General features: G+C 48.5%; 1 protein-coding gene across 6 annotated transcripts in view; it reads right to left on the minus strand.

The window, feature by feature from the left end:
• Nucleotides 1-13840, minus strand: part of GRM8 (glutamate metabotropic receptor 8) — a 120256-nt gene that overhangs the window by 67808 nt on the left and 38608 nt on the right. For all 6 annotated transcript variants that reach the window (XR_009755942.1, XR_009755943.1, XM_061562823.1 and 3 more), the window contains exons 4-5: nt 5570-5717; nt 445-599 (exon numbers count right to left, since the gene is read on the minus strand). Coding sequence is in view for 4 of the 6 variants with exons in the window: in XM_061562823.1 (XP_061418807.1) it covers nt 445-599; nt 5570-5717 (303 nt within the window). In the remaining 2 variants the exon portion in view is untranslated. The remainder of the gene's footprint in view (nt 1-444; nt 600-5569; nt 5718-13840) is intronic.

Genomic DNA, 13840 nt, shown 5'->3' on the forward strand with positions numbered 1-13840 from the left:
TTTCCGGCCGTGGCTAACATCATTGTCACATGATATCTGAACCGGTCCTGAACCCCCATTCCTCTTCACCAACCAGCGTGGTGAAGTATGGTGAAACAACCCCCCCCCCCCCATGAGCAACGTGCTGTTAATTGTACACGAGCTATACACGTGTATAAATTGACCCCTGCAGCCAAAAGGGGTGCTAATATTCATCACAATATTAGACGGACTTTTTAAAACAGTAACAAATATTTCTATTTTTCGAATAACTATCCCAAATCATGACAATTCATCAAATCGCGGGGGGCTAGAATGGGTGCAAATTGTCACAGGCCAAAAACATTGTATCGCCCTGCTGTATGTATGTACGGATGTTGAATTTCTTTCGCCACTTGGAGGTGCGGGATTGTCCGTTCATACGGCCGGGAGACCGTGCCCAAAGTTCCGTCTGAGCGTCCCTACCAGACACGGAGGCGCGCTTGGGCAGGATGGTAATGGCGCCCTCTGCTTCGTCCTCCTGGTTGCGAATGGGAGCGATCTTGGAGCCCCAGCTGTCCGACGCCACCCACAGGAAGTGGCCCGTCTGGTTCGCACGCCGCGTGGCCTCCAGGAGCCGTCTGCGGCCAAGGGAGGCGGGCGTGGGGGGGGGGGGGGGGGGGGCAGGGGGGGTGTGGGGGGGGTGTCAGACGAGCGGTGATTCCCAGCCATGTAATAGGAGGTGGCAAGGTATTATAAGCCACAATACCTCGCGGAGCTCGTCAAGGAGCCTAAACCATCACGCGAACTCCTGTGGTCATCCTCGCGGCTGTTGGCTAAACCATCCAACAAAGGCAGTAACCGCATCGCGCGCTTAAAGATGCGTTTCTGCGGCAGTGTGGAACCCTCTTCTTTGTGATATTAGGAGGCCATTGGAGCAATGCACTTTTAAATCTTCATCTAGATTGAAAGCTCATTTCTTTAGAACTGCTTTTTGTGTTTCGTTTGTTGCTATTCCCCACAACTTTGTGGGGAAGTTAACAGTGGTTGACCTATGCAGACAACCCATCCCTGCCGTAGGAATGGGCATTTCCCACCACTGGCCCAGGGCTGTGAATGGAGAGATGAGCACAGGCTCAATGCTGAGCAGGAAAAACAAACATTTTGCTCGTGCTTTGAGTTGAAAGTTGTGAATGTTCTTGCCAAACGAACGAATGCTCACCTGTGTACACATTGGTCTATGAGGTCACTCGTGACTGGGCGGTGAAAGGCCGAAGCCGAACAAGGCTTTTGGGTGCCTCGTGCAATGCAGGTTTTTTGTTTAAGCATTGTGATTAACAAGAAGAGTCTCCCTTGTTCCATACGTTGTTGAAAATGTTCCACGAGGGAGATCAACAAACAAAACAGTGGCATCCAAGAAGATGCCCAACGAGGCGATGGCAGCGATAGACACAGCTCGTGTGCAGGTGGCAAGTGCAGGACAGGTGCTTTTGGCATAATTTAGTTTAAATGCATACATCATTTTCAAGCTTGGAAGAGTTAAACAAATACCCTCTAATTTCCTCTAGTTGACGCCTTATTTCCAGCAGTGGCCTCAGCAGTCGGTTGCCTTTTGTTTCCATTCAATTTAATCTTTCGTATGATGAACGGGATACGTAATTTATTTTTTGTCGTGCGCCGTTCCGTCGCAGGACCGTGAGAGATGGCGACGGTTCGAGGAGGACTTCATCTAAGCCAGTGGATAGATGATTATGCGAATTGACTTTAACCTGCTATGAGGCTGCTTGGGTCGAATGCACCGTGTCGGAGCTCGAGAGCTAATACCCAGTCGCCCCTGTTGCTCTATCCACCGAGATGGGCCATTGGAATAAAACAAAATATCGACGTTTGTCTAAATGGCTCCACGTGTGTACTTCTCCAAGGCTTTCAACCAAGTCGCCGGCAAACCGCGCAAGAAAAACGGTCTGAAATTGGCACGCGGTGCCTGTAACCACACAATTAGGAGGCAGGCCTGGAGAGTAAAATAAGCTGTTGTTTCAGTGCTTCTTATTCTTCTTACGTGCGGCGTGTTTCGGAGATAAGCAATTAAGCTGTGAAACGGCAACAAATGTTCAGGTCACACTCATTGCGCACAAAGTGCTCGCCGCAAATGAACGGCAATGCCTGGGCGATCTCGGCAAGGACCATAAACCATTACGCCAAACTCCGGTCATCCTCGCAGCGGCTTTTGGCTGGCCATCGAACAAAGACGGTCACTGCATCGCGTGCTTTCAGACGCGCTTCTGTAGCCGTCTGGAACGCTCTTGCTTCCGATATTAGGAAGCCACTGGGGCTTTGCACTTTCAAATAATCTAGATTTAACACGAATGTCCTGAGAATTGCTTTGTGTGTTTAGTTTGTTGTCCTTCCTTCGCACCTCCAATTAACATGGTTGGCAGTGTACAGTGCAAGAGAAGTTCGACATGCATACAATGCTTCAGGACATACTGATGGTTTCTACATACGCACAAAGCCTGTGTGATTTTTTTTGTATAGCATTTTCTTTGTTGTTTGAAATGGTTTTCCAGCCTGCACTATTATTCCGCTATGATGGGGTTTTCGCCTCATTTCCAGATTTGATCCACAGTTAGAGGTGGAAACTACCTGTTTTATTTCCACGTGTGTAGCCGATGGGCACTGGTCACCCTCGATAACATCGGACTGCGCAGAAAAAAGGTCAGGGGTGAGCCATTCGTCGTGATTATTTATCAAAAAAAATTGGCCAGGCGATGCGCGGAATGGTGCCGGCAGTGATGCCCCACCTGGGATCGGTGCCCAGAACTGAGTGTAGATTTGGCAGGAACGCTGCGTTTTGACGTTGTCTTCAGCTGACTATCCCCAACCACGGTGACATAATCAGCCAAATTACAAGAGATTATAGATAAGTTTCCTTCTTTGTGAGAAGAAATAAGTGGCTTCTATATTCCCCGGGAAAACCCCAGCCTCATGATCGCTGTGTTTGTCTATTTGTAAGCAATGCTTCGTACTGTTTGGTGTCTCCAGGTCACAGGGCGAAACTTATTTATCGAATGCTATTTCACGTGACTTCCCACAGTCAAAACACAAGTCACATTGACAAAATATCTATAGCTAAAGGGACGAAAATAAAGCTTCTGGATGAGATTACTTTAGACATTGGTGGCGAATGTTCTGTTGGACACGGACGCAAATAGATGGACAAGCGAATTCATTAAGTGAGGCTACGGTTGCTTTGGAGAATACATGTTATAGTATTCACGGCAACGAAACTCAACGCATTCCGCAATAACACTTCCTTTAAAAAGAAACAAAATATATAACAAACAACATTCGAGAAATGGCCCTTCTTCACAGTACATAAAAACGAGGGCCATTGCCCAAAACGTCGCCTGTTTTTACGTTTTTATATTTTAAGGCAGTCCTATTCATGAATGTGTAGCGCATCTTATTTTTATTTATTTACGTATAATGTTTGACATCAATCAAACTGTTAACATTTTTTTTAAAAGTGGCCTCGGGCAGGACACGCTGCTGGCTAGAAGGAGTCATGGCCGGTGGTCAAGAACAATGATTGAGTGGCAGCTGAGGAAATGGCATGTGTTCCCTGAGAGGATACCCGCGGAGTGGTGATTTCAGTTCGTGGCGGAGGTGCCAGGTGGGTTATCGCAGGGGATAGTGAAAGACGGCGGCTGGCTTGAGGAGGGGGCCTTCATCCAGCAGTGATATGGCGACCGTGGCTGAAGGTGATGATGGATGATTGTGTGTATTTGAGACAACCGTTGATGTTCTCGTTCACAATTCATATTAAACCGACACCGACTGAATGCATACGCTCAAGTGTTGTACGACAGCGAAATATTAAAGACCAAACATCTCACAGTTCATGGTGAATTATAACAAAGAGAAAAACTTCTGAAGTTCCCTTGAAAAGTAAAAAAAAATATTATACAATAAACGTTTGAGGAAATGCAGACGTATTGTACAATTTTGTGCTGAGCGAGCAAATTAAATTTAAAATAAATATTCACGTCAATATGTCACGTCCAGTGGAATAGAGGATGTATTAAATGCACGGCGTTTGAAACTGACCTCAACAATTTTGTGACATTGCGAATATTATCGAGGATGAATTACCGACGTGAATTTTTTTTCTTCACATTTTTAAACGTTCTCCACAATGGCACTTTCCCTCGAACTCGGCGACACTGAGCCTTGCGGTAAAAATAAAAAAAACACGCAAGAATGTGTGAATTATACATGTCGCATAACGCTGAATTATATTAATTTAAGCACATCAAATTCGGTTCTGGTTTCCTCGTGGATTCCGCAGCGATTGTACACTCGGGTCCCGACTCATGTTAGCTCGTTGGCCATCATTCTTCCGTCGCTTATCCAGAGTAGCCTCACCGCCGACCCTTTCGAATCCCATCAGACACCGCGATGCCCAATAACAACTGGAGCTGTTTTCGTATCGACCGGGAAAAAGGGGGAGAAGGGATGGACGGGGGGGGGGGGGGCATGGCATTATTTTTGGCTGGCTTTTTTATGGGGGAAAATCACGTAAAATGTTATAAACGTTTTAACCATGTAATTCAACACATGTTTGCATGTACAGTATACGTGTGCAATAGCAATATACTTGTGTAGGCACATCCTGGTTACACCAGCCCACAGGGGATTATTGTGTCCGTCCGTCTGTCGTGCAGGGAGGGGCTGGGTGGGGAGGGAGGGGCTGGGTGGGGAGGGGAGGGTGGGGAGGGAGGGGCTGGGTTGGAGGGGAGGGTGGGGAGGGGCTGGGTGGGGACGGTGGGGAGGGGCTCGGTGGGGATGGTGGGGCGGGGCTGGGCGGGGAGGGTGGGGCTGGGTGGGGGGTGGGAGGGGTGGGGCTGGGTGGGGAGGGGCTGGTCACCCCGTGGTGCCCTTATAAAACTCAACGTTTAACCTACAGTCGGCCATATTTGCGGAATACACCACGCCGCCGTTGACCCTGGCCATTGACCGAGCAACCCAACGTTCCTACCAGCTCCCTCCGCATGAATGTGTTTTTGCATACATATAGTCGTCTGTGTATGTATTTAGTGGGGGGCTGTAGTGTAGTGGTTAGCACGGCTGCGCTTCGAACCCGACAACAAGAGTTTGATTCCCACTCACGGCCAAATCCAGTGACAAATATCTGAACCGGTCCTGGGCCTTACCCTAGGTCGACTCAGCCTGAAATGAATAACTGGTGTGGCGTGTAAGCATTGCCACTAGCCTCCATAGGTGCTACTCGCTAACAGCACTTGCCCCAACAGTCTGTTAAGTCTATACGGGGGATCTTTGTCTTTGTGAATGTATATTTCAGTGGTAATTATCTGAACCAGTCCTGGTCCTCCCCTAGGTCGACTCCGCCTTTTTGTGCATTGTGTGAACATGGAAGCCAAAGGTGGCTGGGCGTGTTGATATAATAACCCTCACCACTTAGTTGGCTTAATAAGCACTCGCTACCAGCACTTCCCCCCAACAACAGCTCACTTGGGATGTTTGTCGTTTTTTTGTCGTTTTTGTTGTTGTCAACGCACGCGCGTCCAGGCCGCGTCGAGCGACGACTCACTTGATGTCGTCTTCGTTGGCGAAGAGGATGATGGCGCGGGCACTGGGCGTCTCCATGAGGCGGTGGATGATCTTGTCGAAGTCACTCGGCTTGGGCTCGTGCGGGATCTTCAGGGACTGGGCGATGCACACGCCGCCCGGTGGATTTCCTGCCGTCAGTTGGAGGGTCAGGCAGGGAGGGAGGGGGGGGGGGTCAGAGGAGTGAGAGGACACGTGGATGAGAGACAGAGCGAGCAGAGTGAGAGGGGAGCGCGAGGAGGATTCGGGACGGTTGCAAAGGTTTGGAGCCGTCTGCGCGTGGGCAGCGTGAGATGGATGGCCCCTCGGGGATCCAGGCGGGTGGCTGTGGTGCCGGGAGACGAGACGGAATGAGCGCAGTGGCACGCGGGAGCACGGGCGCGCATCCAGGGCCCCTCCGCCCAGCAGCAACGTAACGCTTGCTCCATCACGCGCGCACACGTCGTGTGCGTGCGTAGGCGCGAAGATATTGCAACTTAGAGCTCTATTTATAATGCGGGAGGAATAGCGATGTCTGCGCTAATATGCGCGATATTAAATTGTGCATGCGCTCTGCGGTTTTTGTGCCCAAAAGGCTGCATCGACCAATGCAAACATGTTAGGCGTGCGATATATCACAAAGGTCATTGGGGGGGGGGGGGGCGGGGGAGATGTATTTTATTTGATAAAGGAAACTGAAAGGACCAGAAGGCACACACCCTACCTCGCAGCACCACGCCTACAACACCTGGCAAGCCCTGGACGGTCACCCATTCAAGAACCAACTCGGTTCGACCCTCAGCAGCTGCTGACATCGAATGAGATTGGCCGCATTGTGTGTATCTGGAGCTTCCTGGATGAATACGTCCCCCATGCTGCGTTGGTCATGGTTTTTTTGTTTTTTTATACTTCACCATGCTGGTCAGTGCGGACTGGTGAAGCGGGGGGGGGGGGGACCAATTCCAGGACCGGTTCAGTTATCTCTTGCCACTGATGTTCGCCGTGGCAGCGAATCGAACTCAGGCCACCGTGTGTGTGCGGCGTGTTAACTATTTCGCACTTTAACGGTGAGGAATGTTTCTCGTTACATTTGTATTTCACAACTTGTCCACGTGTCGTAGTCACAGCAAATTACGTGAACCTTCAGAAATGTGCAAATATATTTTTTTGTTAAATGCGTTTCGTTACATTATTAAAATAGACGATTTTAACAAAAAAATTCAAGGCTGACCAAATAACATTGAATTACTACCATGTTCAGCAGTAATTTCAAAGACCAAAACGTGCTGACTGTATTACTCTTTCATTTAGCACGGCTGTTGTTGTTGTTTAACTCTACAGATCATAGCCAGGGCCGAGCCACAACGATTCGAATGCAATAATCATGAGCGTACATGCACGGCCAGCGAAATAACAACAAACCAACACCAGATCACAATATGGCTAAGTCTACGGTACATGTCAAACAGCATCCGTGGCCTGACTGTCACATGTATTATGACTACGTATTTCATTTTCTCTCTCTCTCTCTCTCCACGCAATCTGGCTCGAAGCGGTGCCATCTGTAAAATCGCTGCTGTCCGCCTGTCACTCCTCTCATCGCGCGAGTGTGAGCCATGCATGGGGTTGCTGTGGTGCCGACGGCCGATGAACATCACAAACATCGGCCGGCCTACACGGCGGCGGCGAGCAGGACGAGGAGTAAACAGACGAACGGCGTCGGCAGTCGGACGTCGAAGATCTGAGCCGATCGGCAACACAGGCACCACTGCTCACTGGCACCAGCGGCAGCTGATGCTGCTGCAGCCGGCGATGCTGTCTAGTCGCGCGTGAAAGTGAGCGGCCTCGGTTCTGTGCCTGTATAAGCTCCCGGCACGTGTAGCGAAACGTCGGACACCAGTGCCGAATTAACACGCGGTGGTGCGACCCGAAAACGCATTGGAGGGAGACGCACCGCACGACCTCGAACCCCTCTACGCAGGAGAATCAACAAGGCTGCATGGTTCCTCAAACAGCATTCAACCACATCGCTCCCTCCGCTGTTCCCGCAAATGGGCAACGGTTCCCATGGATAATTGTTTTTTTACCCTTTAATCTGGCAACAAAACTGACACCTTTTTTTACAAGGAGTCATGTTTGCATTTTGGTGCGCCTTTTGGCGTCATCTGGTCCAACACCATGTGAGACTAGGCTCAAAAGAAATCTGTCTCGGGTGTGGACCAATCAATGTCAAGGACAGTGCATACATTATCAGAGTTACGTTTTTTGGTTTGCATTCCGACTGCAGGTATTGTGGTCAATGCAAACATGACTCCTTGTAAAAAAGGTGTCAGTTTTGTTGCCAGATAAAAGGCTAAAAAACAATTATAATATTTTTCTACTGGCAAATGAGGTTCCCATGAAGTTCAGTTAATGAATTATCGATTCCTGATGAGGACTCGGGTTTACTGTGTTCGATCACAACACGGCTCTCCCAAATGCTTCCCTTTCACCTCGTAAGAATATCACATTTTGGTCCACAGCCCACGGACTTTCCAAACCAATGTCCTCAAAGAACATTTGTTAAAGCAGGCAAAGTCCAGACTCGTTTTGGACTTTCTGATGCTCATCATCAGCAGAATGTGACTTATCAAAAGCCGACGAGGAGTAAGTGGGCTTGTGCAGGACATTAATCGCTAGAAGGAATGGAACGAGAGCGAAATATAAAAACAAATGCCCCGAGACAGGCCAGGCACTGTGGAGATGGAGCGATGAAATCTGCTCGTGTGCAGGAGCGAGATTTAGGAGCTGTTCAGAACTGCGAGGGATGATATCAGCGTGGGAAGGCCTTCATCCAGCCGCGGATAGACCACAGCTCGAGATTATGATGCGAATAACAAGCGTCGGCGGTGCTTTATTTACCTGGCAGTTAGGCTTTCCAAGATAAATACATCTCACCATGTTTATTTGTGTTATTATAAATAATGTACATGACAATAAAGATTGATATTCCGCAGAAGACGACAAGTCGACAGCGGGTGAGGTCCTACACCATGAGGTTGAGGTCAAATTGTTGATTTTTTGCGCGTGAGAATTTTCATCAATATTTGTTTACCCTTGCTGTTGTTGTTTGTTGTAGCCGGCGAGGCTCGGCTTTTTTTGTTTTGTTTGGACAGCAGATGCTGGGTGACGACACAGACGTGAGTGAAAAAAATGGCCTCTAGCCCAGCCCAGCCATCCACCCCCCGTGGGCCCAGCCATAAACGACACGGACAATAGAACTCCACCTCGCGTCTGGCCCCAATTCCTCGCGGTCCGAGCCGTGCGCTGCGACGCGCACACACCTCGCGAATAAACACCGACAGGCTTCGTACGTTCGACAACAAAAGCAAGAGCAGGTTTGCATCAACAGGGTGTTCCATTTATAGGTAAGATGGATAACCCCTGCTAAAGTAATAAGGGAGGAATTATTGGAGAGAATAACATTATGTGTAAAAGCCTCCGCACGTCTCGCACCAGTATCAAAACACTCATTAAATATTTTATCACTCCCCTCTGTAACATGTTGAGCCACTGCGTTTACAATATTTGATCACCTGTTGCGAAGAAAGCGGTTGGGTATCTATGAATGGAATCAACGTCTATTATAAAGACTGCCAGTGGGAATCCCGTTAAGGCTCCACGGCATTACATTGCTTCGAGTGAGTTTATTTATCCAACAGCGATGCGATGAATTATATTTAAACAATAAAAGGGTAACAAAATAACAATTGCTGCGTTGCGATAGAGTGCTGGGTGATACTACAGTGCTGTGAACTCGGTGACCTGAATCTCGGGCCACAGATTTTCATCAGTGGCGAGCGATATCAGAACCGATTCCTTTGCCCGCAAGCAGCAATGTCCCAAGCCAAGCGGGTCTGGCAAACAAACCAGCATCATCGTCCGTACGCTTCACGTCTCTCGGGTGAAAATGATTCACCACGATTCCACGCTATTTTGCTGATTTTGTACGGTATGCAGACCCCTAGTGAAAGCGTCGTCGTTGTTGCGTGCGGAGTAAAGTTGCGCGGCATGGACACACATTGGGCTTGTGAAGGTAGAAGTCATTTATATTGGCTACCCGTTTGTTTCCTGTCCGACTTGCCTCCAATTATGATTGGGCAAGTTGGTGTCTTGCAGCGGCGGTGCGTAACGGTATAAGCACCACGCAGGCGAAACGAACTTGGTATTCCGTGCAGGAGGGTTAATTCATTTTGCAATCTGTAACGAGTGCTGATGAGACAGACTGTGAATTATCCGTATCACATTTACTTATCTGCATTCATCACCACTTGAGTTTTTAATTCGTTTATCATTGCAAATTGGTGTGGCGCGTGACCGCCTCAAAGTGTTACATTACACAACGGAGCGTGTTCAGCATTTATCCAGTTTTTTTTTCGCCTTTGCAATACCTTGTCTGATTCAATACTGCTCTCTTTATCAGATAACATCTTCCAGTTGGGATAAGCCCAAGGAATCGATTTTTAAATGTTTCAGCCACTGGATAACTAAGCCGATAAATAGGGCAGTGCCGCAGCTTGGTTGGGATGAGCACTGGTGCAGGGAATGAATTGGACCTCCCTGTCCAATCTTCCTCCCCCCTCTTCGTAACACAGTGCCTCGTCCCTCTGGCCCCCTGGGCGGTGGTGCAATCGCACCGCCTGCACAATCGATAGATGCTATCAATTCAGGGGGGTAATGTAAAGCAAGTTGTAGAACACACCACGCCAAAACGCACGAGCGTCGAAAACAACGGGGATTGTTTATTTATGATAATGATGGAGGGGGAGGGGCTTCGTGGCATCATCAGGCGTGTCACGCTGGGCGTGGCGTTGTAGGGGTTTCCCACCTTCGGGAGGCAAGGGGGATTGATCAAAGGAGGGGACGCGCATGGGAGCACGTCTACCGCAAACGGATGGAGCGATGAGATAATCCCGTGTGCAGGTGCCCAAAAGTGTTGCTGCATCGCAGGAATCGTAGGAGAGCGATGGCGATGAATTGTGTGTGTGGGGGGGGGGGGGGGCTTCATCTGGGATTTGACCTGAGCCTGACGATGATGCGGCCAGCAATTCGGAGAGCCGGTGGTGGGATGCGTGGTGAAGTCACGGGTGATGCATTTCCCTTGCTGCCCCCCAAACCCCGTAAGAGGGTTCACGCGCCGTGCCACACCTCACCCCGCTCACCCCGCCCCTCCCTCCCCGTCGCCTCCTCCTCCTCCTCTTCTGCCGCACATCGCTCTGGCACGCAGCTATTAGTTATTGATGAGGAAGAAGCCTTTTTATCCCGCACATGAAAAGGAGCGGCGCGCCACTTTGGCGAGCTCCCCACCCCGCCGCCCCCCCCACCCCCATTAGCGATGGCGCTCGCGGGACACGGCAGAGAGGCTCCACTCTCTCGCGGTGTCGGCGGGCTAGAGGGGGGTCATCTCCCAGCATTACGGACGGCCACGGTTTTATGCAACAAGGGCGTCACGACGGAGGGGGGGGGGCACAGTTGACCTGTTTTACTATTTGCGGCCGGGCAGGCTTGGAGATGATGCGCTCCTGTGAATGACCGGGATATGTGGACATAGAACGGTAGAGGTGCAGCCCCTGAAATGTCGTGCTCGCGCCACTTTTCTGTGGAGGGGGCCGCAGAAAGCCACCCCCCCTCCCCTCCCCACCGCCTCTCTCGTGACAAGAAGATATTAGATATTACTTTTTCACGCTGGGCAGACATCTGGGAAGAGATGGGATTGCCCACGCTTTACCCCACTGCACGCGACCGTCCCATCGACTAACTGCAGATGTACCCATTTGTTACGGCTAGGTGGACAGACGCAGGTGGATTTTGGAAACGTGCACCATTGCTTCGTCTGCCGAGCTGGCAAATAATATTGAACTGGGGACCTCTGGATTGCAAGTTCAGCATGTTGCTGGACTCAAAACGAAGTGGGAAGACCGTTGAGACGAAAATGACCTACAAATGAAGACCTGGGTGATTAAAATATGACAATGCACATAGTCTTGGGTCTTTCGGTAAAGTCACGTAGATAGGTGATTTCTTTGAACTAATATGAATTCCTGCAGTCACGAAAGCTTTAAGTCAAGATGACAATACACATTGATAAAACAACGTCAAGCAATGTAAATTACGAGGAAATTTTAAATTAGTACCAAATGTCAAGTACCAGCAATAAAATAAGTGATATTATATGATGAGCTATAAAGCGTGACTCAGGAACAATTACATTCATACTGTCCAAACAAAAAATCCAATTAAACATTTTAAACTGACAGGCAAGGAATAGGTTTTAAATGTCAAAGATATGCGACATATCTGCCTTGCGGTGAGCTTGGTGTTTTGAAGCGTGCCTTGTGAAAGAATGTAGGTTAAGATCAATCTTAGCGCACTGCCCTGTGGACCCAGAAACCTGAGTTGGATTTCCGGTTAGGGCTGACATCACCGGCGAGTGATATTTGAACCGACCCTGAGCTCTCCCCTTTCGCCAAACTGCGTGGAGAGGCCCTCATCCAGCAGTGGATTGTTGACAAAAGGAGCTGTAAATTGCGAGTTTACTTTTGGCACACGTCCTGCGGAAACTTGCACAATGCCTGAACAAGATGGTACACTTGAAGGCTCGGTCCCAGGAAAGCTAGGCTGAGGGCCTACCCAGAAGAGCTTGGATTGAGAACTCTAGTTGCTTGGACAGCGCTCAGGATGGGACAACTCGCAAGAACTGCTGAACATAGAGCCCCTGTAGTGTAGGATAGTCAATATCGTGGCCAAACCTCGGATTGAGTGAGGAAGGCTAGATATGAAATGGTTAAATATTGCCGGATTATGAAGGAAGGTGGTTGCTTAGGGAGGCCTTCATCATCCAACAGTGAATTTACCACGGCTGTTGATGACGATGATGATTCTGAAAAAAGTTATACCTCCACAATGTTGCATGACTGAACTGGTATGGGCAGTGGGTGAAATTTACACGAAAAACGAAGTCTCTTTCCTTGAAGGAATTGAATGTGTGAATAAATAAATTATGTTTAATTTGATTGAAAGAAGAAAACGTTTTCCCACGCTAAATGGATACATCCAGCACAAATAAACCCAAATAAAAATCGCATAAAATGAAATTCTGTAATTACAACTCAAGCTTCGTGCTATCCCTACAAGGCCGTGCATGCGTGACCAGACTATAAAGGGCTGCGCGTCTCCAGCGATTCCCCAAAGGTGCAATGAGCACAGTGGAACAAGATTAAAGGGCTTTTTTTCAGATGTGCTGCCTGGGGCTCATAGAGCCAAGATGCGTTTATTGTTCGGGAAACATGTGCAGTAAAAGGGGAACTTGTATTACATGGAGCACAAAAAGTGAATCGAGCTCATTGCACGTGCGAGTGAATTTACAGCGGTGTGAACGATGAGGTTTGAGGCGGGTTGGTGAAAACGGGGAGCATAGACGTTTGAGCATAGTATAGTACAACAATGGATTTTTTGTTTGCATTGACCTCGGCTGACAGCAGCAGCCTCCAGGACCCGTTCTGTCGCCAATGCAATCAGCATCCAGGCTCAAGTCTGCTTAGCGTCCAAGATATGAAGCAAAATACAAATTCTGGGTGGTTTTGTCACAGGCTATTTCAAATTTTTTTTATAATAATAATAAAATATTTTTCAATCCACTGCGGGATTAAGGTCTCCCCATGTCATGTTGGTCGTGGCGGTTGTTTGACCATACTTCACCGGACTGGTCAGTACTGGTTGGTAAAGGTGGGGGGTATCAATCACCGTGGCCAGGAATCAAACTAAGAGTGGGCGGGTTTAGAGCACAGTTCTCACCATTGTGCCAATTCACTTGCTGTGCACTAAATCATCGTTTAATTAATGTGAAACAACTCCAATTTCGTAAAAGAAAAGAATGTGATTTACTGCAAGATGGTCGGTCAAAAATGTAATATGTACATAGTTTTTTTTTTTCCCGATGGAAAAGTTTATGCCGGCACGTGATTCATTAGCGTTGTTTTATCTGCAGTGGTGAGAATAATGCACTTGCCATGCAGCACAGTAAATTATTCATGTGGCTTCTGCTGGAAGCAATATCCTACATTCTGCTTCATAAGCCGAAAAAAAAAATCGAATTTAAACAAATCACGAAGTTAAGTAAACACTATTTTAAAGGTGCTATCTGAGCAGTCTCAATACCATAGTTTGATGGAGCTCAAAATATTCTTAATGCAAACATCAAGGGGGAAGTAGCGGTGCAGTAGTTAACGCACCACAC

The sequence above is a fragment of the Lethenteron reissneri genome, chromosome 30 (assembly GCF_015708825.2).
Source record: "Lethenteron reissneri isolate LAM-NWPU_2019-01 chromosome 30, ASM1570882v1, whole genome shotgun sequence".
NCBI lineage: Eukaryota > Metazoa > Chordata > Hyperoartia > Petromyzontiformes > Petromyzontidae > Lethenteron > Lethenteron reissneri.